Source organism: Mytilus californianus, unplaced genomic scaffold (genome assembly GCF_021869535.1).
Source record: "Mytilus californianus isolate M0D057914Y unplaced genomic scaffold, xbMytCali1.0.p SCAF_3, whole genome shotgun sequence".
NCBI classification, from domain to species: Eukaryota; Metazoa; Mollusca; class Bivalvia; order Mytilida; family Mytilidae; genus Mytilus; species Mytilus californianus.
In genome coordinates, this window is record NW_026262679.1 from 94,556,284 (window position 1) to 94,584,069 (window position 27,786).

At 33.1% G+C, this 27,786-nt stretch overlaps 1 protein-coding gene across 1 annotated transcript; it reads right to left on the reverse strand.

Moving 5' to 3' along the window:
• Positions 1 to 1,059: 1,059 nt before the first annotated feature.
• On the reverse strand, positions 1,060 to 27,786 carry LOC127735487 (high mobility group protein 20A-like). Its single transcript, XM_052245665.1, has 11 exons — positions 27,672 to 27,786; positions 26,865 to 27,058; positions 25,168 to 25,271; positions 24,127 to 24,308; positions 22,283 to 22,362; positions 21,002 to 21,125; positions 19,227 to 19,338; positions 18,531 to 18,583; positions 17,042 to 17,297; positions 5,956 to 6,047; positions 1,060 to 4,573 (listed from the first exon to the last, which is right to left on the reverse strand). Exons 2-11 carry the CDS (start codon positions 27,029 to 27,031, stop codon positions 4,436 to 4,438), a joined length of 1,308 nt encoding a protein of 435 aa, XP_052101625.1. The 5' UTR covers positions 27,032 to 27,058; positions 27,672 to 27,786; the 3' UTR covers positions 1,060 to 4,435.

Consider the following 27,786-nt stretch of genomic DNA (forward strand, 5'->3'; position numbering starts at 1 on the left):
GGGCACAACTCCAGAATAACAAATATGAAATCAGTCATATATATATATATATATATATATATATATATATAAACTCGCCATGTGTTTAGTAAACATAAAAATATGAAATCATTCATATATATATGTTGTGTACAAGTTATCATTTTGTACAAATTATAATTTGTACAAAATAATTATAAAAATTATAATGTGTATGTTAACTTTGTACAAATTGTAATTTGTCCAAAACATGCTTGTACAAATTACAATTTGTACAAAATTTGACTATAATTCACTTATAATTTGTACAAAGGATATATGATAATTTAATATAATAGAAAAGATGGCCTTTTATGTTTCTTTAACAGTAATAAATTTTAATTGCTTTGAGGAAACGAAAGTGGATGGACATATCAAATTGTCAAAAGACAGAGTGTAAGGCTTATAAAACGAAACGAAAATTATCGGGCCTTGCAGTGGTGGATAATATCATTAAACCTGTTCCTCAGTATGATACTGCTCCAACTAACCATCAAAATATCTTGACCGTTATTGTTGAATCTGAAGATTTTGGGTACCGCAGTGGAACAGCTGTAGTCATTTGAACAGGATATTTGTCTAGAAATCAAATTGAAGATGTTAAAGACACATGTTTATTCGCAGCACCGGTTTCTGAGTTTCAACTTTTGCTACTTGAATTCAAAGCAGTTAAAAAGCCTTTAAAAGCTAGTGGTCAGGGGTTTCTTTCATGTAAATGCAAATGGGGGTGCAGCACTTCTAAATGTCAATGTAAAAAGCAAAAGATGTTGTTCAATTTCCGATGCCATAATTCACTCATGCACATGCTCAAACAAATGATACAGAACTATTCTCGTACTTTGTAAATAAGGTTTATTGTGTGGTCATTAAAAAAAGATTCTATAGTGTGTATCCATGATTTTTTTTAACCAATCCATATCATAAATCATTGTATAAGTTATAAGTGAATTTTAGTCAAATTTTGTACAAATTGTAATTTGTACAAGCACTTTTTGGACAAATTACAATTTGTACAAAGTCAAAATACAAATTATGATCTGTACAATTTTTTTTGTACAAAATGATAACTTGTACACAACATATGTTAACTTACCATGTGTTTAGTAAACATAAAAAAACATTCCTTTGATGCTAATGAAGTTTTTGTACCAAAACCAAAATATAACAGTTATTTTCTCATTTATCAAGGGGCATAATTCTCAACAACAAAAATGAAATCAGTCAAATTCTAACTGGATCAGTGTTAAGAGGTATATATATATATATGGAAGTTTTTAAAGACCTTGACTGGCTCTTGTTAAGAGGTTCTTAAGGTAGATTTACTGTATACCCCCATCTTTGATTGTACAATAGCAGTACACAATTGGTCTAGTTCTTTGCCTAAATCTGCAAATTTTGAGACAGACTTGCAATTTAATTGTGAGACTGTTTATTTGTATAAAGAAAAATAAGTGATTTAATGCATTATCCAAAATTTTTTAAATAAATACCAAATAATTGTATTTTTAGAATCAATTTTTCAATTAAGCCAAATAAGGGGAGATAATTTTATAGTAAAAATTCATACTGAAATGATAGTGAAATTTTCATTTTTTACTTGTAGCAAGAAAACAAGTTTGGTGACACCATTTTTTCTCTTTGTTTTTTTAAAGCATATTATAAAACCTATCTTCTCATATTTTATTTCAAAATTCTGTCTCATAGATTTATTTTTATTCACAAAAATGAGTTTTTTCATGAACAATCTATGCAAATTTGGGCAATATTGCACGACTTGTAGCTTAAAAAATAGCATGGTGACCCTTACTTTTTATCATATATTTGAAAAAAACATAGTAAAATCTTCATTTTAGCAAAGTATAAGAAAATTCTATCTGAGGAAATATATACTGATGATCAACCTTAACAATATTGCCAACTTTAAAATGATTTGATGGAGGCTTAGTTTTTTTGGATGCAAGGCTCGTCTTGCACGACCTGATTCTTTACTTTAAGAGGTGAGGAATAGAAAGGGTAAAGGGAGACCTGGAGAAAGGAGAGCAGAAGAAGGATACAAATAGTAAAATAAGAAAAACAAAACACTAAAGATGAATAAGTTGATGAATGTTTGTATGAATCATCAAAATCTTCTTTAAAGAAAAAAACAAGCTTGTTTCAAATCATAAACCATGAAGACTAAACTGGCTAGTTTTTTTTTGAAATAATTGCAGTCATTTGCTTGCTGGAAAAGTTTATACTTTAGATTGTACCATTTACAACAGATTTACTAATTCATTAAAAACTGGCAGCTAAACTATTAAAGAATGAATACTTGCTGCGGTTAAACATGAGGCTTTATCATGCAAAAGGACAAAGGAGTAAGAAATAAGGAAGTCAAGACATTTAATTGATTTTTAATAAAAGGTGATTTATTTTTATAAAAATACCTGTCTGGATGTTGGTTTGTAAGGGGGTAGTTAAATGCCTGTAACATGCCATCACATTTCAAATAAAAAAAGTTAGAATATGTGGATGATGTAGCAGTTGATTGTTGCAGTTTGCTACAGTGACCAATGTTTTTATAATTCCTGGTAAATCTTTTTTTTCCTCTCCTCTGACATTTCATTCCCCATCTTTACCAAACTTGGTATGTACTATGTGGAACAGTAGAAGATTCAGGTTGGATGTAGAGGGTATATCCTCCCTATTTTGTAGGTTACTTATCAGTTTGATATAGTTTTGATCGGATGAAAAACATGTCACTCTTTGATTCTGATTAATTTTCAAAAATGTTGTTTCAAAGTACAAGTGCACAGAATTTGCAAAAAATGGTTGTACTGAGTATTATATTACCTCTGGTATTCTGGTTAATTTGAAACTTTACATGATTGATGATTCGTCAACCTCTACAATCCTTATTTAAGGTAAGAAGATGGAAAACATAGGGTCAATGGTGACACATAGTTCCCATTGAAATTATATGGTAGTCATTTTATACAAATGATTGTCATTTGAAAACTGGCCAAAGAAAAACATTATATTGCAGATATTGAAGATTGATCAGATGTTGGTTAACTCTTGTTTACAATTTAAAAATAATGTTCACAAGGTAAGCAACTTTGTATCATGAAGTATCTCCAGTGTTTTATTGGAAAACAACACAAAGAAGGGAGGCGAGGTTTTGTAAGAAAAGAGAAGAGGGGAGAGAGAAAGAAAAAGAGTTGGAGAATAGAAAATTCGTAAGGGTTCCGCGGAACCCAGTGTCTCGCCTACTTTTGCTGTTAATCGCAGGCTCAACAAAAATGAGGAAAAAAATAAATAAAAATATTCCTCTCTATACTATCTTTTGATTGTTAGTAGCTTCTGTCCAAGTTTGGTAAAAATCCAGGATAGTTTATAAATCTAATAAATGTTTTAAAAACTTAAACTGCAGACTGTATGTAATGTTAACTGGAAGAAAAACAAAGTCCATTTATAAGTAAAATACGGAAAAAATCAAACAAAATTTTAACAAAATTTCCTTCTAGATACTAGCTTTTAATCATAAACAAGCTTCTGTCCAAGTTTGGTACAAATCCAGGATAGTTTAAGAAAGTTGTTAAAATTTTAAAAACTTTAACCACTGAGTGAATGTAATGTTAACTGGCAGAAAAACTAAGTCCATTTATAAGTAAAATACGGAAAAAATGGATTTTTTTTTTTACAAAATTTACTTCTGGATACTATCTTATGATCATAAACAAGCTTCTTTCCATGTTTGGTAAAAATCCAGGATAGTTTAAGAAAGTTATTAAAATTTCAAAAACTTCAACCACAGAGTGAATGTAATGTTTCTTGGCAGAAAAACTAAGTCCATTTATAAGTAAAATACGGAAAAAATGGATTTTTTTTTTTACAAAATTTACTTCTGGATACTATCTTATGATCATAAACAAGCTTCTTTCCAAGTTTGGTAGAAATCCAGGATAGTTTAAGAAAGTTATTAAAATTTCAAAAACTTTAACCACAGAGTGAATGTAATGTTTCTTGGCAGAAAAACTAAGTCCATTTATAAGTAAAATACGGAAAAAATGGAATTTTTTTTTACAAAATTTACTTTTGAATATTATCTTATGATCATAAACAAGCTTCTGTCAAAGTTTGGTAGAAATCCTGGATAGTTTAAGAAAGTTATTAAAATTTCAAAAACTTTAACCACAGAGTGAATATTTGTGGACGCCGCCGACGACGACGCCGACGGAATGTAGGATCGCTATGTCTCGCTTTTTCGACAAAAGTCGAAGGCTCGACAAAAAGGGGGTGGGAGGAGAAGAGAACCCTCTTCCATCACCTCAGAAATCATAAGGTATGCTGTAAAGAGTTAGATATCTAGAAACAACCTCAATGAACTCTTTCATCCTTATGGAACTGTACTGAAATAAACTAAGCATGTCCTTTGTCATACTTCAAAGTTAAGGATTCCAAACATTGCACTAAATGTACTAGATATCATTTTAAGTGTCTCTGTCTGACTAATTATATTTTGACAGTACTGTTTATTAGCTTCTAATTCATTAGATAATCTGTTTTCATACATCTGAAAAATACAAAATAAATTTAATTGATACTGAGTGAGATAATAATTCTGTAGCTATTTCTTTTTTAAAATTTTTTTGTTAATTCCTGAATCATGCATTCTGTTCAAATAAATTGGACCTCTTGGTATCCAAGTTTTTTAAACATCACTGGTCACTATGGACTATCGGTCCTAAAAAGAACCATTTCCTTTTAACACTTGTATGATAAAACATTTTGTATAACATATGTTATTCTTATAAAACTTTATTACTTCTTCAGATGATAGTGAACTTAAAGACAGTTTTTGGCAGTTCTTTTTGGACCCTTTTGATTTAAATGCTGTAAGGCAATACGAAATCAATACCTTCATTTGTTGGATCTTCTGCATGTTGTTAAAGTTGTCAAGAAAAAAGATTAAAACCCATGTTTTGCTGGCCAGCAGTTTTGTCCTTCCTAATTTAAGTAAGCCAAATACACAATCTTATCTAATTACCAGTCTTGTTCTAAATTTGTGCATGAGAATCTTATCAATTTCAGTGTTGATATCTGGTAATTTTCAAATCAAAATCTAGACTTTCTGGTCATTGTTTTACAGCAGCATCAACAGTTTTAATCTTGTATGAAATTCAAATGTTCAAAAGGGGGCATTCCAAATTTTATTGCTGATTGTTAATCAGTTAGATATTTAATTTGTTTTTTTTAATAATACTTTTTAATCTTTTATTTTCTGTCAGTTTCATCAAAAAGTTGATCGTCTTTGTTTCTTTCTAAACATACACAGGACTTTAGGAAAAACACTTTGAAAATGAAACAAGTTTCCATCAATACGCCAGTTCAGAGATACGGTAGTTAGTTGAATCATGTGACTTCCATCACCACGTGACCAAAATGTAGGCATCGTCACTTCCAACACATGTTGAGCGAACGGATGAAAAAGTTTGATGCTACACTGCACAAAAATATTAGGGAAATAGCCTATGGATCAAATTTCAATTAAATGATTTATCACCCTGATAGAATCATAGAAAAGACAAATTGAACACCCACCCATAACAGAACTTTGAAAGTGACATACATGGAATTCTGTTGTGTTATGTTCTAAAAAGGTTTTTGTAACTGACCATCCATACTGTATTCCTGACAATAGTACATGTTTGATTTGACTTCACATCTTCAAGATATGATATATATTTTGAATGTCAGATAAAAAGAAAAAGGTGATGACAATAATCCACATGTCCATTTGTGCAATGTAAGGTAAAAAGAGTCTCCCTACCACAATTTAAAAAGAATGAGAAACATAAGATTCCCTATGTATGACCTTGATATCTGTATAGTTTGACTGAATGCATTTTTTCCTTTATTTTAATTAGTAAACCCTCAAAAATGAGCAATCCTTACCTTAAATTCTTCAATTTGTTTATACAGAGAGGAATTTTCTTCTCTTGCTAATTTAACAGTATGTCTTAACCTAGATATCTCTATTTCTCGCTCTACAAAGAAGAAAAAAGTATATGTTTATTGATTTTAGTTGAATATGTGGTATATTTCAATCATATTTTATACTAAAATGAGGAATTTGTTAAAAACACAGAAAAAATTCAAATTTTAAGATGTATGTTCTATATGTACTCTTTTTCTAGCTTAAAATTCCAAATTAAGATTTAATGGCCATTATCATAATGTTTCATAGTTAAACAGCATATTTTGTTCTGTACAGGATTATGAAATAAGTAATAACTGATGTTATATTTCCTCTACTAATCACAACAAGAGGCTGTCAGAGTGACAGCAAACAGGATTTCCTGCAGAGGTCAAACCCTGAACAGTTCAGCAAGTATGGACACTACATTTAAGTTTAATTTGGATTGTGATTGAATATTTGACACAGCATAGGTTTGAGACACAAAATAAATGTGGTCAAAGAACTAAAAAAATCGAATCTGGACATTTACCTATTATGGTCCAATATCCAAAATTAAGTACACTGTTAGAATCAGCATATCAAAGAACCCCAAGAATTCATTTTTTGGATGAAATCAAACAAAAGTTTAATTTAGGACCCTTTGGACCTCAATGTGGACCAATTTGATAAAGGAGCCCAAAATCCAAAATCTCTACATACATGGTTAGATTCAGCATTTCAAAGAACCCCATCAATTCATTTTTTGTTGAAATCAAACAAAGTTTAATTTTGGACCCTGATTTGGACCAACTTGAAAACTGGGCCCAAAAATCCAATATTTAAATACAGGTTTAGATTCAACATTTGAAAAAAACCCTATATATATTTAATTTATGTTCAAATGAAACACAGTTTAATTTTTTCCATATACTTATTAATTTTCTGTTCAAAGGGAAATAACTCAAACTGAATAAATGATATACAAATAGTTCTCTAAAATTTGATTTAACCACTAAAAAAAAGTTCTCTAAAATAAGATATGATGTTATATCTATTTTCAAATTAAAATCAATAAAATTAGATATGATTTAACAACCAAAACATTGTTAGAATCAGCATATCAAAGAACCCCAAGAATTCAATGTTTGATGAAATTAAACAAAATTTTAATTTAGGACACTTTGGACCTCAATGTGGTATTATCAAATTAATAATGAAAATAAATATAGGTTTAGATTCAGCATTTCAAAGAACCCTATATATATTCAATTTATGTTGAAATGAAACACACAGTTTAATTCTGGACCCTGAATTGGACCAACTTGAAAACTGGGCCCAAAATAATTAAGAAAATTAGTTAATACAGAAAAACAAACAAACCTACCACAAAATTCTTCAAACAATTTACCAAAGAAAAGAAATAACAAGAGGCTGTCAGAGAGACAGCAAACCGGATTTTCCTGCAGAGGTCGAACCCTGAACAGTTGAGCAAGTATGGACACTACATTTAAATTTAAAACAGCTCTGAATTTGGATTGTGATTGAATATTTGACACATCATAGGTTTGTGACACAAAATGAATGTGGTCAAAGAACTGATATATTTGAAATTGGACATTTAAATACCTATTATGGTCCAATATCCAAAATCTAAGTACATATTAGAATCAGCATATCAAAGAACCCCATGAATAAAATTTTTGATGAAATCAGACAAAAGTTTAATCTAGGACCCTTTGGACCTCAATGTGGACCAATTTGATAAAGGAGCCCACAATCCAAAATTTCTCAATACATGGTTAGATTCAGCATTTCAAAGAACCCCATAAATTCAATTTTTGTTGAATCAAACAAAGTTTAATTTTGGACCCTGATTTGGACCAACTTGAAAACTGGGCCTAAAAATCTAGTTTAGATTCAGCATTTGAAAGAACCATATATATATTTAATTTATGTTGAAATGAAACACAGGTTAATTTTATCCATAATATTTTCTGTGCAAATGGAAATAACTCCAACTGGATAAATAGTTCTCTAAAATAAGATATGATGCAACTTTTCAAATTATAATCAATAATATAATAACAACAACCAGTGATGACTAAGTTCTCTAAAATTAGATATGATTTAACACTCAAACATTGTTAGAATCAGCATATCAAAGAACCAAAGAATTCAATTTTTGATGAAATTAAACAAAAGTTTAATTTAGGACCCTTTGGACCTCAATGTGGTATTATCTTAATAATAATGAAAAGCTCAACCGTTTACAAGTTCTTAAACAGGAGGGGGTGGGGGTGATCCAAGGGGACTCGCCTTTTATTTCATTTGATTTGTTTTATTGTCCCATACAAGAATATATATGGTTTTGGGGTGGGGATCTTGACCATTTACAAGTTTTCAAAAAAAAGGGGGGTGGGGGTGACCCCCCTGGACTTCCCCTATATTTCATTTGATTTGTTTTATTGTCCCATACAAGAATATATATGGTTTAGGGGTAAAGATCTCGACCATTTACAAGTTCTCAAACAGAAGGGGGGTGGGGGTGACCCCAGGGGACTCGCCTTATATTTCATTTGATTTGTTTTATTGTCCCATACAAGAATATATATGGTTTCGGGGTGGGGATCTTGACCTTTTACAAGTTTTCAAAAAAAAGCGGGGTGGGGGTTACCCAGGGGACTTCCCCTCAATTTCATTTGATTTGTTTTATTGTCCCATTTAAGAACATATATGGTTTAGGGGTGGGGATCTCAACCGTTTACAAGTTATCAAAAAGAAAAGGAGGTGGGGGGGGGGGGGGGGGGGGGGGGTTACCCCCATGGACTTCCCCTATATTTTCATTTTGTCCCATACAAGAATATATATGGTTTAGGGGTGGGGATCTCAAACGTTTACAAGTTCTCAAACAGGAGGGGGTTGGGGTGACCCGAGGGGACTCGCCTTTTACTTCATTTGATTAGTTTTATTGTCCCATACAAGAATATATATGGTTTCAGGGTGGGGATCTTGACCATTTACAAGTTTTCAAAAAGAAGGGGGGTGGGGGTTACCCCAGGGGACTTCCCCTCAATTTCATTTGATTTGTTTTATTGTCCCATTCAAGAATATATATGGTTTAGGGGTGGGGATCTCAACCATTTACAAGTTATCAAAAAGAAGGGGGTGGGGGTTACCCCCATTGACTTCCCCTATATTTCATTTGATTTGTTTTATTGTCCCATACAAGAATATATGGTTTAGGGGTGGGGATCTTGACCGTTTACAAGTTTTCAAAAAGAAGGGGGGTGGGGGTGACCCCCCTGGACTTCCCCTATATTTCATTTGATTAGTGTTATTGTCCCATACAAGAATATATATGGTTTAGGGGTGGGGATCTCAACCGTTTACAAGTTCTCAAACAGGATGGGGTGGGGGTGACCCCAGGGGACTTGCCTTCTATTTCATTTGATTTGTTTTATTGTCCAATACAAGAATATATATGGTTTCAGTGTGGGGATCTTGACCGTTTACAAGTTTTCAAAAAGAAGGGGGGTGGGGATGGTCCTGGGGACTCCCCAAATATTTCATTTGATTTGTTTTATTGTCCCATACAAGAATATATATGGTTTAGGGGTGGGGATCTCGACCGTTTACAAGATAAAAGCACATTCTCAAATTGAAAGGGGGGGGGGGGGGGGGGAGGGGGTAAGAATATATATGGTTTAGGGAGACTTAATTATCTACAAAATGTCTAATTATGAACAGTAAATTTCAAACTTCATTTATACAGTCCTACTAGTAAATTTCAAACTTTATTTATACAGTCCTACATATCTTATCAGGAAACAGAAATTTTTCAAATAAATCGGTCACTCCAATGATTATCATATGCTAAGATATAACCCAGATCTAATTAATAATTAATAATGTAATAATCTTCAAAATGTCTAATAATATAGCTTATAATCATCACCACTTAGGAAATATAACACACACAAACTGATTAATTTTCCCAGGGGACCTGCCCTTTATTTCATATGATTTTTTTTTTTTGTCCCATACAAGGATATATATGGTTTAGGGGCGAGGATCTCAACCATTTACAAGTTCTTAAACAGGAAGAAGGTGGGAATGACCCAAAGGAACTCACCTTTTTTTTCATTTCATTTGTTTTATTGTAACATACAAGAATATATATGGTTTCGCAGTGGGGATCTTGACCATTTACAAGTTTTCAAAACTAGAGGCTCTCAAGAGCCTGTGTTGCTCACCTGACTCTACTTTGGTTTTAAAAATCATGTAAAGATAGATAAAAATCATAACAGATACCCAAATAATGATTGAGGCCAAATTTTTATTAATATTGGTCCCGTTATTTAATAAAATATCCTGGTGGCCATCTTGAAAAGTAAATCGGCAACAAAGTAGCGACACTTGGTCAGCACTTCATAAGGAACATTCATGCCATGTTTGGTTTCATTCCATTCAGTGGTACTCTAAAAGAAGACATTTGTATGTATTTCCCATAGGGTCCTATGTTAAACTAAGCCCCCTCCCCCCCCTAGCGGCCATCTTGGATGATGGATCGACTGCAAAGTAACAACACTTGGTCAGCAACTCATAAGGAACATTCATGCCATGTTTGGTTCAATTCCATTCAGTGGTTCTCTAAAAGAAGACAATTGTATGTATTTCCCATAGGGTCCTATGTTAAACTTAGTCCCCCGCTGTCGGCCATCTTGGATGATGGATCAGCTACAAAGTAACAACACTTGGTCAGCATCTCATAAGGAAGATTCATGCCATGTTTGGTTTCATTCCATTCAGTGGTTCTCTAAAAGATGACATTTGTATGTATTTCCCATAGGTCCTTTGTTAAACTAAGTCCCCTGCTGTCGGCCATCTTGGATGATGGACTGACTGCAAAGTAACAACACTTGGTCAGTACCTCATAAGGAACATTCATGCCATGTTTGGTTTCATTCCATTCAGTGGTTCGCTAAGAGAAGACATTTGTATGTATTTCCCATAGGTCCTTTGTTAAACTAAGTCCCCTGCTGTCGGCCATCTTGGATGATGGACCAACTGCAAAGTAACAACACTTGGTCAGCACCTCATAAGGAACATTCATGCCATGTTTGGTTTCATTCCATTCAGTGGTTCTCTAAAAGAAGACATTTGTATGTATTTCCCATAGGGTCCTATGTTAAACTAAGTCCCCCGCTGGTGGCCATCTTGGATGATGGATCGGCTACAAAGTAACAACACTTGGTCAGAACCTCATAAGGGACATTCATGCCATGTTTGGTTTCATTCCATTCAGTGGTTCTCTAAAAGAAGACATTTGTATGTATTTCCCATAGGGTCCCATGTTAAACTAAGTCCCCTGCTGGCGGCCATCTTGGATGATGGACCGACTGCAAAGTAACAACACTTGGTCAGCATCTCATAAGGAACATTCATGCCATGTTTGGTTCCATTCCATTCAGTGGTTCTCTAAAAGAAGTCATTTTTATGTATTTCCCATAGGGTCCTATGTTAAACTAAGTCCCCCGCTGGCGGCCATCTTGGATGATGGATCGGCTACAAAGTAACAACACTTGGTCAGCACCTCATAAGGAACATTCATGCCATGTTTGGTTTCATTCCATTCAGTGGTTCTCTAAAAGAAGACATTTGTATGTATTTCCCATAGGGTCCTATGTTAAACTAAGTTCCCCGATGGCGGCCATCTTGGATGATGGATCGGCTACAAAGTAACAACACTTGGTCAGCACCTCATAAGGAACATTCATGCCATGTTTGGTTTTATTCCATTCAGTGGTTCTCTAAAAGAAGTCATTTGTATGCATTTCCCATAGGGTCCTATGTTTAACTAAGTCCCCCGCTGGCGGCCATCTTGGATGATGGATCAGCTACAAAGTAACAACACTTGGTGAGCACCTCATAAGGAACATTCATGCCATGTTTGGTTTCATTCCATTCAGTGGTTCTCTAAAAGAAGTCATTTGTATGCATTTCCCATAGGGTCCTATGTTAAACTAAGTCCCCCGCTGGCGGCCATCTTGGATGATGGATCGGCTACAAAGTAACAACACTTGGTCAGCACTTCATAAGGAACATTCATGCCATGTTTGGTTTCATTCCATTCAGTGGTTCTCTAGAAGAAGTTCAAAATGTAAAAAGTTAACGCCGACAACGGACGACGCGGGACGACGACAGGCGACGACGGACGACGGACGCCAAGTGATGAGAAAAGCTCACTTGGCCCTTCAGGCCAGGTGAGCTAAAAAAGGAGAGTAGGGGTTACCCCAGGGGACTTCCCCTAAATTTAATTTGCTTTATTTTATTGTCCCATACAAGAATAAATGGTTTAGGGGTGGGGATCTCAACCGTTTACAAGTTTTCAAAAAGAAGGGGGTAGGGTTTATCCCCGTGGACTTCCCCTATATTTCATTTGATTTGATATATTGTCCCATACAAGAATATATATGGTTTCTGGGTGGGAATCTTGACCGTTTACAAGTTATAAAAAAAAAGGGGGGGTAGGGGTTACTCCAATGGACTTCCTCTATATTTCATTTGATTAGTTTTATTGTCCCATACAAGAATATATATGGTTTAGGGGTGGGGATCTCGACCGTTTACAAGTTCTTAAACAGAAAGAAGGTGGGGATGACCCCAGGGGACTTGACTTTTATTTCATTTGATTTGTTTTATTGTAACATACAAGAATATATATGGTTTCAGGGTGGGGATCTTGACTGTTTACAAGTTTTCAAAAAAAAAAGGGGTGGGGGTTACCCAAGGGGACTTCCCCTAAATTTCAATTGATTTGTTTTATTGTCCCATACAAGGATGTATATGGTTTAGGGGTGGGGATCTCAACCGTTTACAATTTTTCAAAAAGAAGGGGTTGGGGTTTACCACCGTGGACTTCCGTTAAATTTCATTTGATTTGTTTTATTGTCCCATACAAGAATATATATGGTTTAGGGGTGAGGATCTCAACCGTTTACAAGTTTTCAAAAAGAAGGGGTTGGGATTTACCCCCGTGGACTTCATCTATATTTCATTTGATTTGATATATTGTCCCATACAAGAATATATATGGTTTCTTGGTGGGAATCTTGACCGTTTACAAGCTATCAAAAAGAAGGGGGTGGGGGTTACCCCAATGGACTTCCCATATATTACATTTGATTTGTTTAATTGTCCCATACATGAATATATATGGTTTAGGGGTGGGGGATCTCAACCTTTTATAAGTTCTTAAACAAGAAAAAGGTGGGGGTTATCCCAGGGGACTCAACTTTTATTTCATTTGATTTGTTTTATTGTAATATACAAGAAGAAAAATGGTTTCAGGGTGGGGATCTTGACTGTTTACAAGTTTTCAAAAAAAAGGGGGTGGGGGTTACCCCAGGGGACATCCCCTAAATTTCATTTTATTTGTTTTATTGTCCCAAAAAAGATTATATATGGTTTAGGGGTGGGCATCTCAACCATTTACAATTTCTCAAACAGAAGGGGGTGGGGGTTACCACAATGGCCTTCCCCTATATTTCATTTGATTTCTTTTATTGTCCCATACAAAAATATATATGGTTTAGGGGTGAGAATCTCAACCGTTTACAAGTTTTCAAAAAGAAGGGGTTGGGATTTACCCCCGTGGACTTCATCTATATTTCATTTGATTTGATATATTGTCCCATACAAGAATATATATGGTTTCTGGGTGGGAATCTTGACCGTTTACAAGCTATCAAAAAGAAGGGGGTGGGGGTTACCCCAATGGACTTCCCCTATATTACATTTGATTTGTTTTATTGTCCCTTACATGAATATATATGGTTTAGGGGTGGGGGATCTCAACCTTTTACAAGTTCTTAAACAGGAAAAAGGTGGGGGTGACACCAGGGGACTCAACTTTTATTTCATTGATTTGTTTTATTGTAATATACAAGAAGAAAAATGGTTTCAGGGTGGGGATCTTGACTGTTCACAAGTTTTCCAGAAAAAGGGGGTGGGGGTTACCCCAGGGGACATCCCCTAAATTTCATTTTATTTGTTTTATTGTCCCAAAAAAGATTATATATGGTTTAGGGGTGGGGATCTCAACCGTTTACAAGTTTTCAAAAAGAAGGGGGTGGGGTTTACCCTCGTGGACTTCCCCTAAAATTTATTTGATTTGTTTTATTGTCAAATACAAGACTAAATATGGTTTAGGGGTGGGGATCTCAACCATTTACAATTTCTCAAACAGAAGGGGGTGGGGGGTTACCACAATGGCCTTCCCCTATATTTCATTTGATTTCTTTTATTGTCCCATACAAAAATATATATGGTTTAGGGGTGAGGATCTCAACCGTTTACAAGTTTTCAAAAAGAAGGGGTTGGGATTTACCCCCGTGGACTTCATCTATATTTCATTTGATTTGATATATTGTCCCATACAAGAATATATATGGTTTCTGGGTGGGAATCTTGACCGTTTACAAGCTATCAAAAAGAAGGGGGTGGGGGTTACCCCAATGGACTTCCCCTATATTACATTTGATTTGTTTTATTGTCCCTTACATGAATATATATGGTTTAGGGGTGGGGGATCTCAACCTTTTACAAGTTCTTAAACAGGAAAAAGGTGGGGGTAAACCCAGGGGACTCAACTTTTATTTCATTGATTTGTTTTATTGTAATATACAAGAAGAAAAATGGTTTCAGGGTGGGGATCTTGACTGTTCACAAGTTTTCCAGAAAAAGGGGGTGGGGGTTACCCAAGGGGACATCCCCTAAATTTCATTTTATTTGTTTTATTGTCCCAAAAAAGATTATATATGGTTTAGGGGTGGGCATCTCAACCATTTACAATTTCTCAAACAGAAGGGGTGGGGGGTTACCACAATGGCCTTCCCCTATATTTCATTTGATTTCTTTTATTGTCCCATACAAAAATATATATGGTTTAGGGGTGGGGATCTCGACTGTTTACAAGTTCTCAAACAGACACGCTGGGGGTGACCCCAGGGGACTCACCTTTTATTTCATTTGATTTGTAACATACAAGAATATATATGGTTTCAGGGTGGGGAGCTTGCACATTTACAAGTTTTCAAAAAAAAAGAGGGTAGGTGTGAACCCGAGGACTATCCCAATATTTCATTTGATTTGTTTTATTGTCCCATACAAGAATATATATGGTTTAGGAGTAGGGATCTCGACCATTTACAAGATAAAAGCACATTATCAAATTGAAGGGGGGTAGGGGTAAGAATATAAATGATTAATGGACACTTAATTATCTACCAAATGTCTACTAATGAACAGTAAATTCCAAACTTCATTTATACAGTCCTACTAGTAAGTTTCAAACTTTATATATACAGTCCTACAGATCTTATCAGAAAACAGAAAATTTTCAAATAAATCTGTCACTCCAATGATTATCATATGCTAAAATATTTCCAAGATCTAATTAATAATGAAAATAAATCATTATCATATGCTAAAATATTTCTAATATCTAATTGAACAGAACTATGGTTGTTTAACATAGTACTCTAACATAATTAATAATGATTGATTTGATTTTTGGTGTTTTAACGCCACTTTTAAGCACCGCTTTTGGGCTATTTCGTGGCGGCCAGTTTTTATTGGTGGAGGAAGCCAGAGTGCCCGGAGAAAACCACCGACCTTCGATATGAAAACTGACAATCCTAGTCAATTAAGATTGGAGTCGTTTGCACCCGCACGAGAGGGGTTCGAACTCACAACCTCAGTGTTGACTGGCTAGTGATAATTAATAATGTAATAATCTTCAAAATGTCTAATGATAACGCTTATAATCATTACCACTTAGGAAATAGATAATTTTCAAATAAATCTGTCACTCCAATTTTTATTCTGATATAAGACAAATCATAACATGATAACAAGAGTAAAATATCTAAAAATTCTACTTTTGGATATCAAAAATGGCGATAACTCACAAAGGAGATATACTAAAATCTTGAAAATTGAACTAGACCTTCATTAAGTCCAAGGAAACAACATATTTAAATTTGAAAAAAATTTGTTAAAGCGTTTTCATGTTATTGTGCTGACACTGTTTGGCAGCCACCCGTAGATCTGCCCAGCCGCCCGCCGTACATCACCATTTTAATAACGGATATTTCCATCGGAAATCCGGTTAAAAAATCAAAAATGTCATTTATCATTAATACAATGTCCTTTAAAAATCTGTACAACTTATCTGTAAGTGTAATCAAACTTTATATATATAATTAACCATTTCTGTTCAAAGGGAAATAACTCAATCACATAATAAGTACCACTTTTGGCTACTGGAAAAGGGCTATAACTCAACAACGAGAAAAGCTAAAATCGTGAAAATTGAACTTGACCTTCATTTAGTCACAGGAAACAACATATCTAAATTTGAAAAGATTTCGTCAAAGCGTTTTCATGTTAATGAACGGACTCTGTTTGGCAGCCGCCCGCCCAACATCCCCAAGTCAATAACCGATTTTTCTTTCGAAATCCGGTTAATAAAAAATAAACTATTCAATGTTATTATTGCAAGGTCATCCTGATTCTAATTTCGCATTAATTAAAACATTACATTAATTTCTCATGATCGAAGTATCATTTTGGGGCTTATTTTGGTCGTGCAATTCACTAAAAATACTGCAATATTTCTGACAATAATGTGCAAAGTTTTAACATTTTATTTTGAAAATTAGAGATAGTGTGCATTATATTTGGTTTTAGATACATTTTGCACCAAATCATACCTTCTCCCTTTCACATTTATAAAAACATAAAACTAATTTCTCAATCCACAGAAATTATAAAATTATATATCAATATACTATGGATTCATTTATTTTCATGGATACCAATTTTTGTTGATTGAGTAAAAATTGTAGTTTCGTGGATTTTTCTCTCTCGTTATTTTGAAAAAGTATGCATAGAAGCATTTAGTAAAAAAATTTTATTTCCTTGAACATTTTAATTTGTGGTTTACCTTTAACCTTTAATGAACGAAAATTGATATCCCATGAAAACTAATGAATCCAACTGAAATTAAAGACAGATTACCATGATTTTGAGCCATAAAAGAATTTATAAATTCCTGAATATCCACAGGTCCATTTGACATAGTCTGTTCACTATCAGAATCTTCAGTTGTATTAAAATGTTCAGCATGTTTTTGTTTATTTTTTTCTGTTGACTGTCTTTTAATCTCTCCTGATATATTTTGAAGGTGTTGTCGGCCAAACATGTGTTCTTTCTTATTATGAGCACTTGTAAAATACATATCACATATCTCACAGAATAAACAGTTCATTTCTTCCTGCAAAATAATAAAAAAATATGTTGAAGATATGAGGGTATACAATAAAGACACAGCTACATAACAACATTAACAACAAGAACATTTTTCCACAGGAAAATCTAATTTGGCACATGTTTAAAAAAGTTCATAACATAATGAAAATTTTCACTAAATTGAAAGCTGATGTGACCTTGATTTAATCATAAACTACCTTTAACAAACTTTAACCTGATACAGGACGGATGTGTGTGTGTGTGTGTGGGGGGGGGGGGGGGGTTAAAATATATAATACAGAATATGGTAAGAACATTATGTGCCCAATATTTAATATTTTCATGACATAAACATGTCAACTCTTGGATATGGACTTCGCCATTGTAAAAGATTGTATGTTAAAGTAATTTTGACTTCTTAGTTTTTTCCATACCTCGGGGGCCACTTCCTATATACAAGGTGATAGGATGTGCAGCTGGAATAGGTCACTTTTTCCTGCTTGAAAATATGTAAATAGGTGGGGAAAACTATCAGAAACATAATTATGATAAGGTCAATAAAGTTCCAATTACTTGTGTATGAAAAGCCCTGTCATTTTTTTCACCGCCGAAAATCTCCCCATAGGTAAATATTACATACAGAATCTTAGCCCTAAATATTCCACTTTTCCAACGCACTACACGAAACCCAACCAATATGGGAAAAGGTTACATTTTTACCTACACAATATATGAAAAGGTATACATTTTTAAGAGTAAAATTATATGAAAAGGGTGAGGTAACAGAACCCCAGCGGCACCCCCATTCTATTAAGTATTGACATTATTCTCTTTTGTTTATATTTTTTGCCCATTATTCACTATTTTTTTATATTATAGCACTCTATTATTCTCTATTCATTTGTTATATTTGTAGATTTTTCTCTATTCTCTATTCTTTATAATTTTTGGCCTTTATTCTGCACTTTTTACCCATTATTCTGTGTTCTGTAAACCCCATCCAGACCCTCATTCATACATGCAAGTAAATATAGAATTCTTAAGATCTTCCAACAGCACAAAATTTAACACATTTGTTTGAACAAGCCTTAAATTCATTCACGTCAGTAAATATATACATTCCTGAAGATCTGCAAACAGCACAAAATTTATTCCATTGACTGTATTTTTTCTACTAAAAAAGTTTGCTGTGTGAGGCAAAACATGTGTTTCAAAATGCAAAATTAAATTCACTTGTTTTAAACTGTTTAAACCTCACCTCAATACAACTTTTAGTACAACCTTCCAGTTCTCCTTCATTTAATCCATTCTCTACAAAAAATATGTGATAGAAAAACCTTTTTGAAAGTTTCTAGTTACTAAAGAAACATAATCAAAATTTTGTACAGGCACAACTTATTTATTAACAAAAGGCTGTCAAAAATGACAGCAAATTAGGTTTTTATAACATTTATTTGTGTCCTTGAAAGCAATTTAGGGCCATAGCCCCTGAATATCAAAAATAAAATTTGTCAAAATCAAACAGGACTTCAATGTTGTCATCAGAAACAACATATTACATTAGAAATGCATTGGTCAAATTGATCAGATTAAAAAATGTCCAAAAGTTGCTAAAAAAAACATGTACTCTGGCTTATCCAAGAGATGAATATGTGAGAAATGTCTATCAGTCTATGGCAACTACCCATCATCAAAGTGATATGTATAAGTCTTAATATCTATTAAACAAAACGTCAGATACTCTAAGGTAAGGTACCTTCAATAACATGTAATTTTACTTTGAATTTTCTTTTTTTTTACTTTTATTCCTGACAAATCATTTCTTAATGATAAATTTCAAAGAGAAAAACCTAGCTACAAAGACCTATAAAAGGTACTTAAGATATGGTTTTGGTTTGAAATAAGTCTGTTGTTTTATATCAGTCTAAGAATCTATTTCACTGTCATACATTACCACTTGCTTTCCGTTTCTTTTTCATCACATTTTTATAAGCGTCAGATTCTTTGAAAATTTTCATTTCCTCAATATATTTTTTCTTTAGTTCATCTGCTTCATCTAGATATTTCTGCAAAATTATTCAAAAGTGTTATTGAATTGATCCACTTCAAGCTATTAATACACGTGTGCATCAAACCTCCTCCTATGGAGAGCACTGTAAATTTATCCATTTCATGTATAAAGGTTGTTAAATGAACATCTGAAATAAGGCTACCTGCTCATATAGGACATATATTTCTCTTCCCTTGGATTCCCCGTATAAATTTTTTACCGTTTTTATATTTATCAGGAGATGTGATATAATCACCGAGGAGATAAGCATCTACCCAAGGATATCTACACACATCTACATTTATGCCCATTTTTAATTTTCTGTAACACTGTGGATTTACTTTTTTAGTAGGTACCAATTATGAAAACTTTTTCATGGAAAGTTGATTTCCAAGTTATAAAACATTTTGCATACAAGCAAGCTTATCAAAATTTGCATTTTGTTAAAAATTTTGAATTCGTGGTAAAACTTTAAAAATAAATGGGGAATGTGTCCATGGGACACAGATGATGCCCCCACTTGCATATAACGTTATAAAGGGACATAACTCAAGAACTGTAAAAGTGACGCTACCCAAATTTGTACTTGATCCAAGTTTTATGGTAATAAGCATTGTTTATTATAAGTTTCATAACATTTAGTTGAGGCAAACTTAAGTTAGAGAACGGAAACGAAAAATTCAGCAATTTTTCCATTTGTAAAGGAGCATAACTCTAGAATGGTAAAAGTGACGCCACCAAAATTCAAACTTGAGCGGTCTTTTGTGGTAATAAGCATTGTGTATAAGTTTCATAACATTTGGTTGAGGCAAACTAAAGTTAAAGAATGGAAATCCACCAAATTAGTATAGCACTAATAATTGAATCCATAGTATGCAGTCAGCATTACCCTTACCAAATTGTGCTAACAAGTTGCACATAAGATTCTCACATTTTAATTAACGATAGAAACTATCATGACTGCACATGAGGTTTTCAACATGCAGATTAGGTGAGCATTTTGTATGCAAACACAATTGCACACATGAAACTAACCTTATTTGCATGTTAAAAATCTCACTTGCAAATGCTCTGACATGAGCTTTTTTTTCACACATTTGTATTTTATCAGATTGCTGATATGAGCAGCTGCTCACATTTTGCACATGTGAAAATCAGTTGACGCATTTGACTTTGTTATCTTATTATCTCCAGATGATGATGAATCAGTTGGGCTAAAAGGTAAACAAATGGCTGCTTAAAAATACTTAGGATATATTTCAAATTTAATGAAGATCTTGAAAAGTCGAAAATAAAATATATGCCATTCTTTTGACTTACACATCATGTTATTAATTCAATGTATTTCTGATTTTCATATTTTTCCATTTTAATTATAAATATAATGACTGAAAATATTACATTACATTATGAAACTAGTGCATTCACTTTAAATTTAGTACATAATGTAACCACATTTTTAGTTAACCTCTTTTACTATTCATAAAGTTTAAAACAGGATTTATCTACACATGCTATTATTTGAAGCATACACATTTCCATGAAGGACTAAACATTTTTAGTCCAAAAAGCCAGACTTATGAAAAACTGACAGAAATAAAACAAAAATCAAAGAGATGAGAAAACTAGAAAAGATGAAATAGGATTTGGTAACACCATGAACATGTTAGTTATCATACCTGTTTCTTGTCAGAGTCTAAGGCTGTCCATTCATGACCTAACAATTTGGTTACTTGTGAAAATGCTACTTCTGGATGTTCTTCTTTTATTTCAAGTCTTCTCTGCATTGCAAACAGCACATAACTACAAAGTTTTAAAGTTTTTTTATCACAGAATAGTATATATAGTATACAAAACAAGAGGCATACCTGTGCCTGTATCGCTCACATGGACCAAAAATCGCAAGTTGGCTAATTAGGACTTTTATATGCACATTTCTACTCTTTGTGTTGCTGATCACTTTTGCAGTTTACATGTTTAACCTAGCTCCTATAGTTTTTGAGATAACAGCCAAACTGTAAAACACTGTAAACATCAACATTTCAAAGGCATTTACTCCAAAACAGGTTGTCAAAAATATCAGAGTATTGTCATGCTGATAATTTTTTCAGTTCAAAGTTTTAACCTAGTTCCTATAGTTTTCCAAATAACAGCAAAAAATGTGAAAATGTATAATTCAGGGGCAATTACTCAAAAACAGATTGACAAATTTTTCTGAAATTTTTCAGGTTTAACATAATCAGCATGACAAGATATAGTAATACTATATCTTGTCATACTGGTCATTTTTGCATCTTACAATTTTAACCTAGCTCCTCCCTGTTTTAAGCTAAAACTGCAAACAAAATTTATTGTTTCAGGGGCAATAACTCCAAAACAGGTTGACTGATTTTTCCAAATTTTCAGGGTAAATACATCTTGTCATGCTAAACCTTTATGCAATTTACACTTTTAAACTAGAAACTATAGTTTTCACAATAACAAACGACAACTGCTAAAATTTAAAAAAAAATCAAATTTCAGGGGCAATAACTCCAAAACAAGTTGTTAGATTTTTTTCACAAAAAAAGATACATCCAACCTTCTAACACTTTTATTATACTGAAGTATGTAATTTCAATTATCTCCCCTTTAACATGGAAGACTGATTATATTCCTTTATGCACATCTTCAGGAAGCTATTTAGGTTTGTGCTGACAAGGCACATGGACAGACAGACAGATGGAGGGATGGATAGGCAGACAGGGTTATTCTAACTGGTATATACTGGAGAAGGTTATGAAAAATACATAATGAGAGACAACATACTGGAAAGTTAGCGAACTTGGTACATATGTACAATATGTTGGTTTAAATTCAGTTTTCTGAATACCAAAGATTCTCTTTTTTCTTTATAGCTCATAACTTTGGACACTATTTATTTCATAGGCATATACCCCTAAATCACAACTATATATTACCCTGTAGGAGGTGCCTTTGGAGTAATAAGTTCAGGAACTTCTTTCCTTCTTTTTCCTTTTGGCCATCCACCTTTCTTTTTCTGAAAAAACGTGTAATAAAATTTAAAACAAACTGTCCTTTAAGTACACAACAAAAACTAATTTCTTACTAAGTATCATTTGCAGGAAAATCACAAAATCTTTTACATACAGCTGACATATGCACCTTCAAGAGAATTCATAGATTTTCGGAATATCTGCATACCTTTTCACTAAATATCTTCTTTTTTATTACTGAACTGTTTTGATTTAGAAGTACAGAGTACCTCTTGGGTTATTTGTAGGGTCACTGTTAATCTTCCTGTCCTGAGAACACAGTTATTTTGCAATGCATCTCCTAAGAACAATACACGAAATTCAAAATATCCCACCAGTGTTTCTTACCATAAATAAGATTTTTACAGTGTAGTGTACTACCTTTTGAACAAATAATATCAACACTAATGAAAGTCTATCAGCTCTAACACTCAAAATATATGGACAATTTTATGTTAAGGGTTCTGTAATTTAGTTTGACAGCTTCAGACATACCAATTTTTTACCTTTTTCAACTGGACCAAATCACTACTTTACGAAGTTTTTTTTACATGTAATTTCATCCCCCTTCTTACTAATTTATGAATAAATATGAAAAAAATATATTTGAAAGGTGAATAAAAAAAATTGCAAGTTATATACTGTCCACACTAGGAACTATGTTTGAAGACAAAAAAAATCAAAGGACGATAATTGTGTCCCCAGACTTGCTATAAGCTATGAGTTCTTTTGCACTTATATGAAGATCATCCAACAACAACTTAAAAAAAACAAAACAACCATATAACATTGTCCATCTGATATGATGCTATTTCCATGTAAACTCTCTGAATGTTCTCTTATTTAGCTCATCCCCCTTACAATAAAGTTACCATCCCAACTGTCTAATCCTTTTTCCCCAACCAGAGATTTTTTCTTAACAGTAACCAATTCAATTCCAAACAAAATATCTGAGCCCAAAAGGGTTCAATTAATTTGAGATAAATTTCTCAGTAAATAGTAAAAAAAAAGGAAAAAGAACCTTCACAACTTTTCTTATCAAAAAACAATTAATTACTTCATAAAAAAAAATTGTAAGGGGTTCCGCGGAACCCTCTGTCTGGCCTACGATTGCTGCTGTCAGTGTAAAAGTGTAATGTTCACTTAAAAAGTGAGTCTATTTATCAGTAAAATACAGAATTGCTGCCAACAACCGAATCTTGGATCACTAATTCTACATAAATGTTGCAGGCTCGACAAAAATGAGACGTGGTATGATTGCTAAATGAGACAACTATCCACCAAAGAGAAAGGGAAAAAGATGAAAACGACAATAGTTAGCACTGGGTGTTCTAATAACACTAAGCTAAGCAAGTCTTATAAGACCAGAATTTTGCAGTGTTTTTTTTCTTTCTTTCCATTTTTGCCAAGGCTTTGGCAGTTATGAAGATTGTTTTCAATTCTGCATTTTCAGGATGATGCCATCAACTTTTAATATCCCACAACTCCACAAGTAATGTAATGCATATTTTTTTTTCATTTCACTGTTAACTAATGATGTGTACAATCAATGCTAAATGGATGGATGTCTTTTACAAAATTTAATGTGGTGATACATTAATCGTCACGCCATACAAAGTTTTTTTTACTAAAAACTTCTTCTGTAAAAATTTACTATTGAATAGTCATTTGCTGATTACAATGTGTATATTTTGACAGCTGTCATTGTTCAAACAAGTGCGTGGCCACACCTATCCATATGCAATTATTGGAATATAAAAATATCTTACTAATGGTCCCTCCTGCTTCTTCATTCCATTCTGAAGATTTGTTGTGTTCGTCAATTGATTCTGTTGAATAAGATTTCCTCCATCTAAACTGTCCTCACAGACATTACCTACATGGTTTGTACTATAAACATTATTAACATGTTCCTCATCTATCTCTGATGGGGTAACTTGTTGAAAAATACCTGGAATGTTGAAGCTTATCATAAATGTACTGTAGACAAAGTAAAGTTTGATTGTATTACAATTAGACTTAGATTTAAAAATCATGAATAAAGCAAGAATATCCAGAATGCCCAATAATTGTCATGCATATAAAGCACAGCGAAAGATTACATATAAGTGAAGAATGTCAAAATATTTCACTAACATTTGTAATATGATAGTCTGTATATCAAAAGATAACACTCATCTTTTTCATCTGTTTTATAATTCTAAGGCAACATAACATGTCACACCAATTTTATTGGATGAGGTCTGTCAACAATTCCAAAGTTGGTGGTAGGAGTCCATGGCAACAATGTTGTGCCATTGCTGTTGAAGTTTCTGGCATATTGCAAATGATTTATTTTTGAGCATTTTACAATTATTGCAGTAGAAAAGAAATAACAGTACTGTATTTAAAGATTTGCCAATTTCAATTAGGAATATGACAGTTTCAAATATCTTTTTACAGGCTGCACTTTAGCCAGTTAAACTACTTATCCAACCTTAGAACCTGCGAATGAAGGTGGCAACTTTGAAAATAAAGAACTATTATTCTAGTTGTGTGACTGTTAGTAGATAACACTTAATGAAAGAATTTGTTTTTCTAAATGTTCACAAACTTAACTAAACAGTAGAATGTCCCTGTAGTTTTCCTTTTAAAAATACACAATTGTGCAAAATTCAGATGACCTAGTATTAAAAGATTACACAAACAATAGTGGATAGCTGTTAAAAGACATAAAAAAGTTAAAATTTGTTGTTGTGAGACTGTCAAAGGAATGCATTTGTGTTTCAGAATAAAGTTTCCAAAGCAAACAACCAATCATTTCCATTTACCTGGAATCGCTATAGTTGACTGTACCAGTTGTCTCCCTGGAAGTTCTGTAGCATCACTGTAGTTGCAAGAAACACCGTTAAGATCAGCAGCTAACTGTACATTCCTGTAAAATAACAATTTATTCAAGTTTATATGTCAAAGGAATCAATAGACCACTTTTGAGTTATGTCCTTCACTGGAAAATTATGCGCGCCTTTATGACGTCATTTACCAGATAATGAGGATTGCCTGTATCCCTGCACAATTAAAGTTCATCAGGAGTCTTCATGACAACATTATGCGGGATAAACTAGAAATAATATTTGTTCCATAGGTATTTAATCACAATTCCCTAAAGACAACAGTGCTGAATATCAATTATAAGAATTTAATTTGCCGAATAAATCGTGCAAGATAGCATCATATTTTTTCAACCACTCGCTCAACATGGAAAGGAAGAGACGAAGCCCCTAAACGACTGTTAAATAATATGTTTAGTTTATCAAATTTTTGGCATGTTAATATTACAAAATATCAGCCATAAAGTCATTAAATGAAACTTATTTGACAAGTAAGAGCAGAGAATGAGTAAAAAATGTTTGTTCAGTCTCGAGCATTTATACTTTACAATATGTGTCTTTATCGTTCATCCCTTCGCCCTATATCACCCTGCTCAGTCCCTCTATAATTCTCGTATCACAGCTTTGAGATGTGAGCAGCCATTATCAGCGACATCACAATGTGTGAAGAGACGTTATCAAGCTTACGTTCGTCATGCATATAACTGTCTCAGGGAGGGGAGACCAGTATTAGAACGATTTTAAAACAGATCATCTGGTTTTCTACATATAGATATCATAAAATATCAACGGCTCTACACATGTGAAGCTTTTTTGCTTGTTTGCTGCCCTCATTCACCAAAAAGGTTCACATTGTGAATATATTACATGGGCAGGTAGAATTCGGTTGAAAAGAGAACAATCACACTCCTATACACAGTATTTACACAGTATTTACCATTTATAAACTTATTCATATTTAGATATTGATTGTATCACAATACTCCCTTGATTATGATAATATTTATCCACAAGAAATAGTTAAATATCATAATTAATTGTATAAAGTGAGAAAATATTTTTCAGATCTAATTAAATGCAAATAAGATATTTTGAAGAGAAATCATTTTCTACTGATGTACTTCTATGTATCTGATAGAATAAATGTACTGTAAAGTCAAAATTTAATACATGCATTTATTATTGAGAATCTTCAACGGCTGACCATATTGCAAGATTGATAAATAAAGAAAGATAATTAAATAAAGAACTGCTGAACCAATGCCTCCTAAAGTTTGTGCTGGTAGAATTCCCTTAAGTGGATACCAGATGGTATGCAGGGTTGTCAGATAAAAAAATTAAATACAGCTAAATTGACAACACTTAAGTAAACTGCAACTTTTATTGGTCGACAGGAACTGAAGACACTGATCTAATCGGCAAAACACTTCGACCAATAAAAGTTGCAGTTTACTTGTGTTGTTGTCAATTCAGCGGTATAAGATTGATAAATGTGTAGAGGTATAAAGTAATTAGCAAAAACATAAATCTCAGTTTTAATCATTGCGATATTCCAAATAAAATAAACAGCAAATTAATATCTAAATTTATAATACATGTAATACTTATACATATTACTTATACATGGATGTAGTTACCGAGAGGAAGTATCTACTAAAACTATTCCAAGACAGTTCTGGGGCAGTGAATATGGTGTTGAAGATGTTGGTAAAATTCCAACAATTGGTAATTCTGGTTTGTCATGTTCATTCAAACATCCAAGACTTTCTTCACCATCATGAAGTTCTGTCAAACTAGTTTCCATTATCTTCCACTAGCATTCTTTATTACCCTGCAATGATTAAACTATTATTCAATTTATTTTTACAAGATCTTCTCATAATTATTTTGCTTGACACATTCCAAAAGCAGTGCAAATGTAGGCAGCAACTCTAACATGTCATATAAAATACACATACTGTCTTCTGATTTTTTTGAAAATAACAAAACATTTCTTTTGTAACTCATTCAATGAGTAATTTTTTGCAATATTGTATTTTAACTACGAATTCAAGCAATTTCTAGTTTTTAATGAATGACCGAACCCAGGTCAATCGGCCTAAATGACGTAATTAAACAATTGTCATAATGTATAGGGGGAAATGCACTAAATGTGAAAGTCATCTATCATGCTTGTCTATTATTGAACTGTTATTCAGGTTTCAACCTGGAAGGTACGAAAATATCATCAAAGATTCCAAGCAACATTGGATACTCTTTACCTTGTGTGTAACCTATTATCCACAAATGATCTCTTGAAATGCCCTCTGTTTATGTACAAATAATTGAGGTCACAATGCATAATTATTAAAATTAAATAAAAAGTAGTTTTACAAAATTTCAACTTGACAACAAATATTTTAGAATTAAGAGAAGAAGAAAAAACATGCGTCAGTGTATATTACCTTTACAAAAAGTTTCAAAAAGTGTTACACTTTTTCTATGAGGACAGCAGCGAAGAAGGAAATTTTATATACAATAATTACCGCAAAAAAATCATCTGCTTTATTTGGACCGGAA